This window comes from Bos indicus x Bos taurus, chromosome X, assembly GCF_003369695.1.
Source record: "Bos indicus x Bos taurus breed Angus x Brahman F1 hybrid chromosome X, Bos_hybrid_MaternalHap_v2.0, whole genome shotgun sequence".
NCBI lineage: Eukaryota > Metazoa > Chordata > Mammalia > Artiodactyla > Bovidae > Bos > Bos indicus x Bos taurus.
The window spans coordinates 58309317-58323631 of NC_040105.1; the positions used below are offsets into that span (position 1 = coordinate 58309317).

At 37.2% G+C, this 14315-nt stretch overlaps 1 protein-coding gene across 10 annotated transcripts in view; it reads left to right on the forward strand.

Moving 5' to 3' along the window:
• Positions 1–14121, forward strand: part of ZNF41 (zinc finger protein 41) — a 44771-nt gene extending 30650 nt beyond the window's left edge. For 5 of the 10 annotated variants that reach the window (XM_027532984.1, XM_027532985.1, XM_027532986.1 and 2 more), the window contains 2 exons: positions 6818–6844; positions 9302–14121. In XM_027532984.1, coding sequence (XP_027388785.1) covers positions 6818–6844; positions 9302–11340 — 2066 coding nt within the window. In that variant the 3' untranslated portion in view covers positions 11341–14121. Of the gene's footprint in view, positions 1–6817; positions 6845–7468 lie in introns of all 10 variants that reach the window. The other 5 variants (XM_027532989.1, XM_027532990.1, XM_027532988.1 and 2 more) reach the window with 3 other exon arrangements.
• The last annotated feature ends 194 nt before the right edge of the window (positions 14122–14315 follow it).

Below are 14315 nucleotides of genomic sequence, written 5' to 3' on the forward strand. Positions count from 1 at the left end.
GATTCATGTCCATTGAGTTGGTGATGCTATCTAACCATCTCATCCTCTGCCACCCCTTTTTCCTTTTGCCTTCAATCTTTTCCAGCATCTGGGTCTTTTATAGTAGAATACTATGCTGCATAGTATTCCACAGTGTGCCAGTACCACATCTTATTGAACCATTCATCCAGTGGTGGAACCTAGGTTTTCATTAACGCCCATCTAAGACAAACAATTCTACAATACATTTCTACACAAATGTTCCTTTATAGAGTGTGAGATTTTCTCAGGGATGTATAGAAAAGAGGGTTTGCCTGAGATCATTGTATATTCTCATCCTGAATGTTTCTCATTTTTTGGCCAACAATGGGTATAAAGTGGGATCTCATTTTTTATTTCTCATTTCTCCAGTATTTAGTTTGAGCATTTCATCACTGACCTGTTGCGGTCTCTTGAGTTTCGCTCCTTTGAGTGACCTTGCTCATCTTCCCCTTGTTTTGATTAAATTTACTCTGGTTCATACTGATTTGCATCCAGTTTTTTTATTTTCCTGCTTTTCCAGGCATTTCCTCATTATCCTCATAAATGAGATTTCCCTATAGACTGTGTACTGTTCACCAGTCTTATATATATGCAAAGATTCATCCATCCTGAAATTCTGATGACTCTGCTTTTGACATCTCAAGTCTTTTTTTCCCTAGTACTTTTTAGCACTATATTTAGCTACTCAGAAAGTTCCCTTGAGATGTTTCTCTTACTATTCAGTATATCAGAAATTGAGATCATTACCTCATATATCAGAAGCCCTTCTCACCTTCCAACTTTTGTCATATTCTGTCAATGTTTCTTAAATCTTTCAGTCATTTTAAATTAATCACTCTGCAGTTCCTATTGCTTTTTCATTTTTGCAAATATCATTTTTAGTTCTCAATCCATCTTCTTAATTCCCATCTTCTTAGTTCTGAAAGGTTGTTGCTTCTTAGTTCTGAAAGGTTGAGCCGTTAAAGATGCCAAGATTCTTGGCCTCCGGAGGAGAGGAATTTGATCCAGGGCCAGTGATGAGGCTTGATCGCTCAGAGCTTTTGTGTGATAAAGTTTTATTAAAGTATAAAAGAGATAGAGACAGCTTCTAGTCTTTAGCCAGAAGTTATATAGCTACTAGCAAAGAGTCGGAACACGACTGAGAGACTGAACTGAACTGAGCAGGCTGCTAATTAGAGAAAGGAAATGTCTCCAAACTCAGAGACTGGCACCAGGCCCCTCACCCACAACATGCATTTTGAGATAATATTGGCACAAGGTGAGTTGTCCTGGGCCATAAAACAATTGACATGAATCTTGAAGAAAGGCAGGTTTCCAAGCAAAGACATAGTCTCATTAACATAGCTTAAGAGAACATTTGCATGAATAAAGCATATTGGTTTGTCAAGTTGGTTCTGAGTCTTAGGCAGAACTGACTTGAAGAAACACAGAGTCTAGGGTAAATACATTCATTAACATAGCTTAAGAAAAATATTTCCATAAGTTCGTTTGAGAAAAGTTAAGTTCAGGTGGAACCAGGTGTTGTCATGGCAGCACAGAATTTTAAAAGAAACCCCCTTTTAAATTTGCATGTGTGTTAGTCACTCAGTTGTGCCTGACTCTTTGCGACCCCATGGACTGCAGCCCACCAGGCTCCTCTGTCCATGAGATTTTCCAGGCAAGGATACTGGAGTGGGTTGCCATTTCCTTCTCCAGGGGATCTTCCCAACCTAGGGATCGAACCCGGGTCTCCTGCACTGCAGGCAGATTTAAATTTGTATAGAAAGGGGAAAAAAACCTGACACTTGTAGTTTGTTTCCTCTTGCAGCTTAAGACAGAGATAAAAAATGTCTGACACTTGCAGCCTATTTCCTGTTTGGAGACCCCTAGCCTTCCTGCCTGTTACCCTTTCAGTTCCATCCAAAACCAGCTCCATATTTTCTTATGCCTGGATTATAATTTTTCTATTACTGATTATAGTTGCTGATTCCATTCTTTTATTAGTTCACTTCAAATACTAATGACAGATTTCATTGCCTAAAATGTTTCTATTTATTTTGACATTAGCTTTATGAAAAAAAAACCTAGTATTATTCACATATCAGTGTTCATTCAAAAAGACAAAAAACATGGCCATGTATTTCCAATTCAAACGTGTGTCTGAATGTTTTGTATAACCTTTGTGCAACTCCACTTTTAACATGTCTTATGATTCTATGAGGTTTATTTTTATTAATAATTCTATGAGTTTTGGGGAATTCCCTGACAGTTCAGTGGCTAGGACCCAGTGCTTTCACTGCTGAAGGCCTGATTCCTAGTCAGGGAATAAAAATTCCACAAGCCTCAGAGTGTGGACAAAATAAAATAATAATAATAATAATTCTATGAGTTTTGACAAATGCATACAGTCATGTAACCACCATGATAATCAAGATATAGAACAAAAATTACCTCAGGTCCTTTATTGTGTCACTCCTTCCCACTGTTTACAGACCTGGAAAATACTAATCTCTTTTCTGTCTCTGTAGTTTTGCCTTTTTCAGAATGTCATATAAATGGAATCATACAGTATGAAGCTTTTTGAGCCTGGCTGCTTTTACTTAGCATGATGCTTTCAAAACTTACTCCTACTGTTGTGTTTTCCATAGCTTGATTCCTTTTTATTGCTGAGTAGTATTCCATAGCATGGATGTACCACAGTTCATCCATTCACCAACTGAAGGGTATTTGTCAGTTTGATTATTATGTGTCTTGGTGTGTTCCTCCTTGGGTTTATCCTGCTTGGGATTCTCTGTGCTTCCTGGACTTGGTTAACTATTTCCTTTCCCATGTTAGGGAAGTTTTCAGTTATTATCTCTTCAAATATTTTTGTGGGTTCTTTCTCTCTCTTCTTTCTGGGACTCTGTGTTGTGAATGTTGGTGTGTTTAATGTTGTCCCAGAGGTCTCTTAGGCTGTCTTCATTTCTTTTCGTTCTTTTTCTGTATTCTTTTTCTATATTTCTATATTTGTGGCAGTGATTTCCATCATTCTGTCTTCCAGCTCACTTATCCATTCTTCTGTCCCAGTTATTCTATATTGATTCCTTCTAATGTATTGTTCATCTCTGTTTGTTCTTTAGTTCTTCTAGGTCTTTGGTAAACATTTATTGCATCTTCTCCATTCTTTTTCCAAAATCCTGGATGATCCTGGATCATCTTTACTATCATTATTCTGAATTCGTTTTCTGGAAGGTTGCCTATCTCCACTTTGTTTAGTTGTTTTTCTGGGGTTTTATCTTGTCCCTTCATCTGGGAGATAATACTCTGCCTTTTCATTTTTGATTAACTTTCTGTGATTGTGGTTTTCATTCTGGAGGCTTCAGTACTGTAGTTCTGTTTCTTCTGTCTGCCTTCCAGTGGATGAGGCTAAGAGGCTTGTGCAAGCTTCCTGATGGGAAGGACTGGTGGTGGGAAAAACTGGGTCTTGCTCTGGTGGGCAGGCTGTGCTCAGTAAAACTTTAATCCGATTGCCTGCTGATGGGTGGGGGCTGTGCTCCCCTCCTGGTAGTTGTTTGGCCTTTGGCAACCCAGCCCTAGAGTCTACAGGCTCTATGGTAGGGTGAATGCCAAACTCCCAAGAGGGTTCACACCAAGGGGCAACTCCCAGGACTGCTACTTCCAGTGCACCCATCCCCATAGAAAGCCACTGCCAACCCACACCTCCAGAGGAGATCCCCCAACACTAGCAGGTATGTCTGGTTCAGTCTCCTGTGGGGTCACTGCTCCTTTCCCCTGAGTCCTGCTGGGTACAGGATTTTGTGTGTGCCTTCCAAGAATGGAATCTGTTTCCCCCAGTCCTGTGGAAATCCTGTAATCAAATCCCACTGCCCTTCAATGTGAGATTCCCTGGGGATTCCTAGTCCCTTGCCAGATCCCCAGGCTAGAAAGCCTGACATGGGGCTCAGAACCTTCACAACAGTGGGAGAGCTTCTTTGGTATTGTTCTCCAGTTTTTGAGTTGCTCACTTGGTGGGTATAAGATTTGATTTTTATCATGATTGCAATCCCTCTACCATCTTCTTGTGGCTTCTTTGTTTTTGGACATGGAGTATCTTTTTTGGTGGGTTCCAGTGTCCTCCTGTTGATGATTGTTTAACAGCTAGTTGTGATTTCAGTGCTCCCACAGGAGGAGATGAGTGTACACCCTTCTACTCTGCCATCTTCAATGATCTCAAGGGTGTTTGGATAGTTTCCAGTTTGGGTGATAATGAATAAAGGTGCTATAAATATGTTTACATATTTTATGTGATGATGAGATTTCATTCACTTGGGTAAATATCTATGAGTCAGATTGCTGGGTTGTATAGTAAGTATATGTTAACTTTATTAAAAACTGCCAAATTGTTTTCCAAAGTGACTCTACAATTTTAAATTCTAACCAGCTATGTATGAGAGTTCTGGTTGATCTACATTCTCACCAGCACTTGGAATTGTCCATTTAAAAAATTTTAGCCATTCTAACAGTAAGATAGTTGTATCTTACTGAGGTTTTAATTAGTATTTCCATAATATCTAATATTTGACATCTATATATCTTCTTTGGTGAAGTGTTTTTATAAATCTTTTGCCTAGTTTCTATAGGAAACATTGTTTTCTTATTGTTGAGTTTTAAAGTTCATTATGTATTCAAGACAAAAGCTATTTATCAGATATGTGTTTTGCAAATTTTTTCTTTTTATTTGCGTATCAATTATCTTTCATGGGGCATTTAAAATTTTAACAAAGTCTAATTTATCTTTTTTTCTTGCTTTTTGGGTTGTGCTTTTGGTATTGCATCTAAGAAATCTTCACCTAATCCAAGGTCACAGAAAAATTAGGTTTTACATTTAGTTCTATGATTCATTTTGCATTAATTTTTGTATGTGATTTAAAGTATGGATCAAAGTTTTGTGTTTGTTTTTTGTTTTTGCACATAGCTATTCAATCATTTCAGCATCATTTATTTAAAAACCATCCTTTCAACTGAAATGCCTTTGCACTTTTATTGATAATCAGTTGTCATATGTGTGTGGGTCTCTTACTAGACTCTTCATTCTGTTCCACTGAAGTATTCATCTGTATTTACACCATTCCCACACAGTCTTGATTACTGTAGCTATGTAATAAATTTTAAATCATGTAGTATTAGTCCTCCAAGTTTGTTCTTTTTCAAATTCATTTGGCTACTGTAAGTACTTTGCGTATCCATTTGATTTTTATAGTCATTTTTTTGTTGCTATGAAAGTGAGTTTTGATTGTGATTAAATTTAATCAGTTTAGAGGTAATTAGCATCTTAATATTATCAACTTTTTCAATTCAGATATATAAATGATTTGATATATTTATATACTGCAAACTGATTACTGCCATAAGGTTAGCTACCACTTCCATCTTATTGCAGTTACTATTTCTTTTTTGTGGTGAAAACATTTAAGATCTACTCTCTAGGCAACATGCAAGTTTATGATGCAATATCATTATTTATAGTCCCCACGCTGAACAATAGGTTCCCAGAACTTGTTCATCTCATAACTGGAAGTTGGTGCTCTTTGACCAGTATCTCCCCATTCTATCCACCCTCCAGTCCTCAGGAACCACTACTCTACTCTTTCTCTGAGTCTGGCTTTTATAGATTCCATATACAAGTGATAATACCATGCAATATTTGTCTTTGTCTGACTTATTTCACTTAGCATGATGTCCTCAACGTTCAGCCAAGTTGTAGCAAATGGCACAATGTCCTTCATTTTCATGTATGATATTAGTAATATTCCATTGTATATGTACACCACATCTTTATCCATTCAGTGTTGACAGACACTTGGGTTGTTTTCATATCTTGCTGTTGTGAATAATGCTGCAATGAACATGGGAGAGCAGATATTTCTAAAGGATCCTGATTTCAATTCCTTTGAATATATGCCCAGAAGTGGAATTGTGGGTCTACTTTCAATTTTTTGAGGAACCTCCATACTGTTTTTCACAGTGGCTGCACCAATTTACACTCCCACCAACAGTGCACAAGGGTTCCCTTTTCTCCACCTCTTTGCCAACACTTGCTATTGCTTATCTTTTGATAATGGCCATTTTAATAGATGTGAAGTGATATCCATTGCGGTTTTGACTTTCATTTCCCTGAGGATTACTGATATTGAGCACCTATTCATGTAGCCATTGGTCACTTGCACAGATTCTTTGGAAAAATGTCTATTCAGTTTCTCTGCCCATTTTAATTGGTTTGTTTGTTTGTTTGTTTTTGCTTTTTTGCTATTGAGCTGTGTGTGTTCTTTATATATTTTGCCTATTAACTCCTTATCAGATATATGATTTGTAAATATCTTCTGCCATTCCAGAGGTTTTCTCTTCATTTTGTTAATTCTTTTGCTGTACATTTTTAATGTCTTCTTGATGTCTGCCATATTTGATAGTGTTTCCCTAATCTGGTCCTACTCTGTGCTCTCTCTATCCAGATGATACATTTTCACCTTGTGATCAGATTTCACTATTTCATGTAATGGCTCTTAAGTACTCCAGAATGTTTGGCTCTTTCTTTTTTCTCATCCTCCATCCCACAGGAACTCAGGGAAAACAGGATTTTAGGCCATGTAGTAACTGAGGCTTTTGTGTGAAGTGTTAGTTGCTCAATCATGTCTGACTCTTTGCAAACTCATGAACTGTAGCCTGCCAATCTCCTCTGTCTATGGAGTTCTCTAGGTAAGAATACTGGAGTGGGTAGCCATTCCCTTCTCCAGGGGATCTTCCCAACTCAAGGATCAAACCTATGTCTCCTGCATTGCAGGTGGATTCTTTACATCTGAACCATCAGGTAAGCCCCTAACTAAGGCTTTTACTTGTATGTTTTTAGAAAGCTCCCAGAATTAAGAGCCTGCTTCTCAGATTCACAGACATAGAGAACATACTTATGGCTGCCAGGTGGAGGAGGGGTGGACTGGGAGTTTGGGATTAGCAGATCAAACTATTATATATAGGATGGAAAAACCGCAAGGTCCTACTGTATAGCACATGGAAATAAATTCAATATCCTATGATAAACTATAATGAAAAAGGAGTTTTAAAAAATCCATTCTTACACTGAAGAAAGAAAGCCAGTTTCTTATTGTATAACTTAGGGCCTAATTGGGGAAAGAAACCACATACTAATTTGAACAGGAAAAGTTTAACATTAATTATTGACTATTGTGGGATTGAAGTAATAAGGGATTAGCCAGTAAGAGTAAAGAGAACTCTAATGAATAAAGAAATAGCAGATTAGTGTGTGAGAGTATCTCAAGGGCTCTGAAGGAACACCCAAAGAAGAGCCTCCTCTGCTTCCCACAGATGAATACAGACCTTATAGGGAGGGCATATCCATGGCTCAGAGCATGGCAGAAGAGTTGCTGTTGTGCTGCACTGGTGAAACTTGCTGGAAATCTGTCCTCTTTGGTTCCAGAAAAAACTGATCATGGGGCAGTGTCTCACTGGAAATATCCCACTGCAAATCATCTGAGAGGAGTGCCAGAAGTGCTGGGTGCTTCTGGCTGCAAAGAATTGCAGAAGCTGGGTTCTTGGGAAGCCATAGGAGCAGCAGGAGTTGGGTGCTAAAGAAGTCACCTGCACTTCAAGATCTGGGTGGCTGGGAAACTGCATGTGCATCAGGAGCCAGATGCTGCTGAAGCCACCACACTTCTGGAGCCTGGTGTTAAACAAGCTGCCCTTGCTGGAGGAGCATGCTGAGTGAGCTCACTAGAACCAGGAAGCAAAACCCCTTCTTCCAGTTTTCTCCATCACCCTGCGTTGATAAGGTTCAACATCATGCCAGCTGCCAAAGGAAAAGAGACTCAGATCCATTTTTGTAGAGTGGGCAAGGAAGTGTGATTCGGGGTTAAAAGGCAATAAATTGATAACTGGAGCACTTATTCTTCAGTTTTTCTGAAGCAAAGCATGGAGAATATTTATTAAACTTAAATGTATTGAATTTGGAGAGATAGTCAGAGGAAGGTACTTTGTTCTCTTTCAGAAGGATTCCTCAAGTGTATGCTCAGAGGAATTCAAAAGACTATAGATTATATTTAGAAAGGGACGATAACTGCATGAAATGTTAATAATTGCAGCCTTTGTGTGTTAATTCTTTATGTTGTAACAGAATTGTACCAAATTGAGTATCAGTATGAGTGGTACCATATCTGCTTTATACATTCATAACAGGCATTCATTTATACACCTCCCTAGAGGTATACTGAAATTAGAGCTGATATCAAGGGCAATACATTTTGAATATGCACAGAGAGCAAAGCAACAAGCTTAGTATAGCTATATCCTCTCTTATATAAGCATTCTCAGGTGAATGGGTCCATTCAACAAATCAACTCTGATCCTGTTGGGTTATTCGGGAACCATGTTCCAAGTTATTGCTCTGCCATCTCCTAGGCCATTGTTGTCAGCTGGGTTGGTTGATGTTGGATCATTGTTGAGTCCTCTGGGCTGGGGAAGGGAGAAATGGAGATTTGCCCACTGTCTTAAGGCCTGGCCCAGGTGCAGCAAATGTCACTTCTGCTCACACTCTACTGGTAAGAACAAAGTGAGACTGATAAAGGTAAAGCCCAGCTATGTTCTATTTCTATAAAAGAAGAGGTGAATAGATACTGGTGGATGGCTTATAGTTTCTACCATAGATGGATGGCTTGCCTTATTTGACACTTGTTGAAAGCATATATTTTTCCTATAGATATAGAGGAATTGGTATTTGAGGACTATAAATTTAATGGAGATGCTCATAATAGTTCAGAGGGAAAAACAAAAGGAAGAAGAGAGATTATTAAGTTTTTAGAGCTAATGTATAATAAGGACATGCATTCTGAAATATTTCTTCCTTTCATGCTTCACCCATAACAGACTTCAGTTTCTTCTTCTGATTACCCTACTCAGTGTCCTACATAGTGGATATGGATTCCCAGGGTTCAAACCCCATCTCTTACTTATTTAGCTATTTAATCTTCGGCAAGTTACATAACTTCTCTGTGCTTCTGTTCTCTCTTCTATGAAACATGATTGATAATGATAGCTACCCATTAGGGTTTAGTGAAGATTAAATGAGCTATTTTGTGTAAAACACTTGGAAATAGTACGTGGTACATCATAAATGGTATATAATTGTTTTGCATATACTAAGTATTCTAGAAGAATTTTCATGATTGTTATATGGACTCTTCTATTTTTTTGTTCATCCTGTCCAAACTTCATGATAACTGTTCTGGAGTCATTTTCATTTTTTTCTTCTTTTTAGATGAGGATATTGGGCAAACTCAACAACAGAGAATTTCTGGAGAAGTTTCATTCCACTGTGAGAAAATTGGTCAATCCATAGGAAAAGATTCATTGTGTTCCATTATAGAAGAACTGTGGCAAGGTAATGACCAGCTAGAAAGAAATCAAGAAAACCGAAATAACCCTTTAAGTCATGTGAAAGTATTGACTAAGGAGAGGGGCTATGAATATAAAAATATTGAAAAAATAATTCATGTGAGTACCAGGCTTGTTCCTTCAATTAAAAGACTCCATAACTTTGATACATTTGGAAAAAGTTTGAAGCATACTTTAAATTTACATAATCACAATAAAAGCAATGCAACAAAGAACTTTGATAAGATTTTTGGAAATGGTAACAATTTTGCACATAGCTCTTCCTTTACTAAGAATGAGAATGCTAATATAGGAACAAACTCCTATGAACTTAATCAATGTGAAAAACATCTTGACCACAAACAAGTTCTCGCCCACCATCAAAAAATTCATACTGGAGAGAAACTTTATATATGTACTGAATATGTGAATACCTTTACCCAGGAGTCACATCTTTTTGAGCATCAGAGAATTAATGCTGGAGAAAAATCGCATGAATGCAATAAGGATGAGAATATCTTCACTCAGAAGCCACAAATTGAGGTACCTCAAAGTGTTTACACAAGAGAGAAACCTTTTATATGTATTCAATGTGGGAAGGCTTTTACCCTCAGGTCAAACCTCATTACACATCAGAAAATTCATACTGGGCAGAAACCCTATAAATGCAGTGAATGTGGAAAAGCCTTTTTCCACAGATCATATCTCTTTAGACATATGAGAATTCATACAGGAGAAAAACCTTATGAATGCAATGAATGTGGAAGAGGATTTTCTCAGAACTCTGACCTCAGTATACATCAAAAAACTCATACTGGAGAGAAACACTATGCATGCAGTGAATGCGGGAAAGCCTTCACAAGAAAATCAGCTCTCAGGATGCATCAGAGAATTCACACAGGAGAAAAACCCTATATATGCACTGAATGTGGAAAGGCCTTCATCCAGAAATCCCATTTCAATACACATCAGAGAATTCATACAGGAGAAAAACCTTATGAATGCAGTGACTGTGGAAAATCATTCATTAAGAAATCACAGCTGCATGTGCATCAAAGAATTCATACAGGAGAAAAACCTTATATATGCACAGAATGTGGAAAGGTCTTTACTCATAGGACAAATCTCACTACACATCAGAAAACTCATACTGGAGAGAAGCCATATATGTGTGCCGAATGTGGGAAGGCTTTCAGTGATCAGTCAAATCTCATTAAACACCAGAAAACTCATACTGGAGAGAAACCCTATAAATGCAATGGCTGCGGAAAGGCCTTCATATGGAAGTCACGCCTCAAAATACATCAGAAATCTCATATTGGAGAGAGACACTATGAATGCAATGAATGTGGCAAAGCTTTTATCCAGAAATCAACACTCAGTGTACATCAGAGAATCCATACAGGAGAAAAACCCTACGCTTGTCCTGAATGTGGGAAGGCCTTCATCCAAAAATCACACTTCATTGCACACCATAGAATTCATACTGGAGAGAAGCCTTATGCATGCAGTGACTGTGGGAAATGCTTCACAAAGAAGTCACAACTCCGAGTGCATCAAAAAATTCACACAGGAGAGAAACCCAACATATGTGCTGAATGTGGAAAGGCTTTCACTGACAGGTCAAATCTCATAACACACCAGAAAATCCACACTAGAGAGAAACCCTATAAATGTAGTGATTGTGGAAAAACCTTCACCTGGAAGTCACGCCTCTCTATCCATCAGAAATCTCATACTGGAGAAAGACACTACGAATGCAGTAAATGTGGGAAAGCTTTCATCCAGAAAGCAACACTAAGTATGCATCAGATAATTCACACAAGAAAGAAAGCTTATGCTTGCACACAATGTCAGAAGGCCTTCACAGACAGATCAAATCTTATTAAACATCAGAAAACTCATAGTGCAGAAAAACTATAAATCCGGTGACTGAAAATACCTTCAGCTGGAAGTCATAATGGGATGTGCATCAGCTGTCTCACAGAGGCAACAAGGAGTGCCTGATGCTGCAATCATTGCGCAGGGGGAGTAGATATGACAGACTACAAATAGCTTCAGTGAACAGAAGGTCAACAAAGCCAAGTATTCTTCAGTCAGGTGGAATACAAGTTGATATGCAATTATATGTGTAGGGAGCCACTTTGGTAAAGCATTTGAGCAATAGCCCTGGTTGGTTTCATGATTCACACAGACACTCTCATTCTCCTGCAAATGGTAGAAATAGAGACCCCAGGAGATGTAATCTCTTGTGCTTCACTTTTTGGATAAAGGGCTTTATCAATTCAGCACTGATTTGTTCTTCACACCCTGAAATGTAAAACTACTCAATACTGACCAATTTTTTTCAAATTTCTAAGGTGGGGAGAAGAGCATTCATTGTCCAAACACTTCTAGGACATTGAAGTCAAGGCAAAAACCAATTTGGGAATATATTAATTAATAGGTCTATGAGTAGAAGCCGAAAGTTTTTATGATAATTGACATTTAAGACACGGAAAAGATTGCCCTGAGGAAGAGCTCTTTTTCTTCCCTTTGAGACATCACCATGGTATATTTTTAAAATATGAAACAAAATTTTTTAATTTAATTTCTGACTTTATGCATTGGCAAATTAAACATAGCTCTAGCCTATGTTACAGGAATATAGTTATTAAATGTTACATATGCCTAAAGGTGGCAGTTGTTCCCTTATCAATTCCATGCTGTGGCAGCAGGTGATTCACACTTGAAAGTAGTGAGCATGCCTTCTAGTCTGTACTCCCAAAGCTATCATTTAGGTAAGCTGCAGACCATAAACTTCTTATCCCCTTAGTAACTGAACCTAAGACAATGAAACTGAGCCACAGCACTCTGGACTTCTGCTGAAGCTTCTGCTTTCTTTGGGATTCCTGTTTGAAAAACAACAGTTAAAGAAATTGGGTTTCAATACATAAAATGGTGGGTTTTCTTCCAAGGTAGTTAATTTTATATATTCATTTTTATGTGCACATTAAGAGTAATTTTGTGTGGATTGCTATGGGATAAAGTCATGTTGCATTAGTTATTTAGCCTAAGATATGATTATAATTATAGTTGAATAACCGGAAGACTTCTCTAAAAAGAGCACTGCTTTTTTTAAGCACTGATATGTAAACACTTTCTTGTTTTTAATTAAAAAATCTTTAAAATACTCATAAGAAAAGGGGCTTTCTTTCTAGCATGTAGTTTTATTTTGTTTTTAACTTTTTAATTAAAGTATAATGCATACTGAAAATGCATATGTCATAAGCATACAGTTCAATGAATTCTAAGAAACTGAACACACTCAGATCAAGAAACAGAACATGACTAGCACCCCAGAAAAACTCCCTGTGCGCCCTTCCAGGGCTTATTGTCCACCTCCCGCACTAGGTAAACACTATCTTGACTTAAATAGTTTTGTCTGCTTGGTATTTTATATAAATTCACTCAGTAGTTATATTTCATATTTGGTAATATACTGTTAAGTGTCTTCTTTCATTCACATTATAAATGTGAGATTTGTCCATATTGTTAAATGTAGTTATAGGTAATTCATTCTTATTGTCATGTTAAATTATACTCTGAAAATTCAACAATATATTTATCCATTCTATTGTTAATGGACATTTGTGTTGTTTGTAGCTTAGAGCTATTGGAAATAGTGCTAGTATAAATATTTAGTACCTATCTATTGGTGAACATATTTATGAACTCTGTTAGGCATATATCTAGGAGTTGAACTGCCAGATTATATTGTATCCATATGCTCAGCTAGTTTATGAAACTAGTTTTCCAAAGTGACTGCACCAGTGTACACTCCCACCAACACAGTATATGAGTTCTAGTTGCTCCTTGTCAATACTTGGTATTTTCCATCTTTTTTTTTTAACTATAGCCATTATGCTGGATGTATAGTGATATCTCAGTGTGATTTAATTTTTATTTTCTTATCCTTCAACCCCACCATAGTATCTTCCCAAGACAGTTGCCTGATATCTCAGATCTGAAACTTAGCATGGTTTTCACGTGACTGTACCATTTTACATCTCACCAACAATAGTAAGCAATTAGTAACTTTAAATATTCCCATACAAAAATGCCCAAAGCTTGATGGCTTGACTGGCTGAGTGCATTAAACATTTGAGTAGAAATCCTTCAGAAAATAGAGGAGGAAGGAACACTCCCCAACTCTATGAGGCCAGGATTACCCTGATACTTAAGCCATACAAACATATCACAAGAAAACTACAAGCAACATTCCTCTTGAATATAGATGTAAAAATCTGCACCAAAATATTAGCAAGTTGAATCCAGCAACATATAAAATGTTTATACATCATGACCAAGTGGGATTTATTCCAGTGATGCAAGACTGCTTGCTTCAACATTCAAAAATCAGTCAATGCAATCTACCGTATTATATATACAGGGTAAAAAAAAGAAAAAATCACATAAAGCACATAGTCCACATAGTCTACATATTGAATACAACTTTATCAAATCTCCAACAGGCTTTCTTCCCCATAAATTGATTAGCTAATCCTAAAATTTATATAGAAATAGAAAAGACCAAAAATAGCAAATAAGAATTTGCCAAAAAGCAAAATACAAGGACAGTAACTTCCTAATTTCTTGATTACAGTAATCAAGACAGTATGGTACCAGTATGGGGAGAGAGAGAGAGATCAATGGAATAGAAAAGAATCCAGGAATAAACCCTGATACCTATGGTAAATATAGTTTTTTACAAAAATGTGAAGGCAATTCATTGGGAAAAGAAAAGTCTTTTCAACATTTGGTGCAGGAATGATTACATATCCATATGCGAAAAGATGAATTTAAATCATACTTCACACCATACTAAAAATTAACTAAAAATGGATCAGAGATGTAAA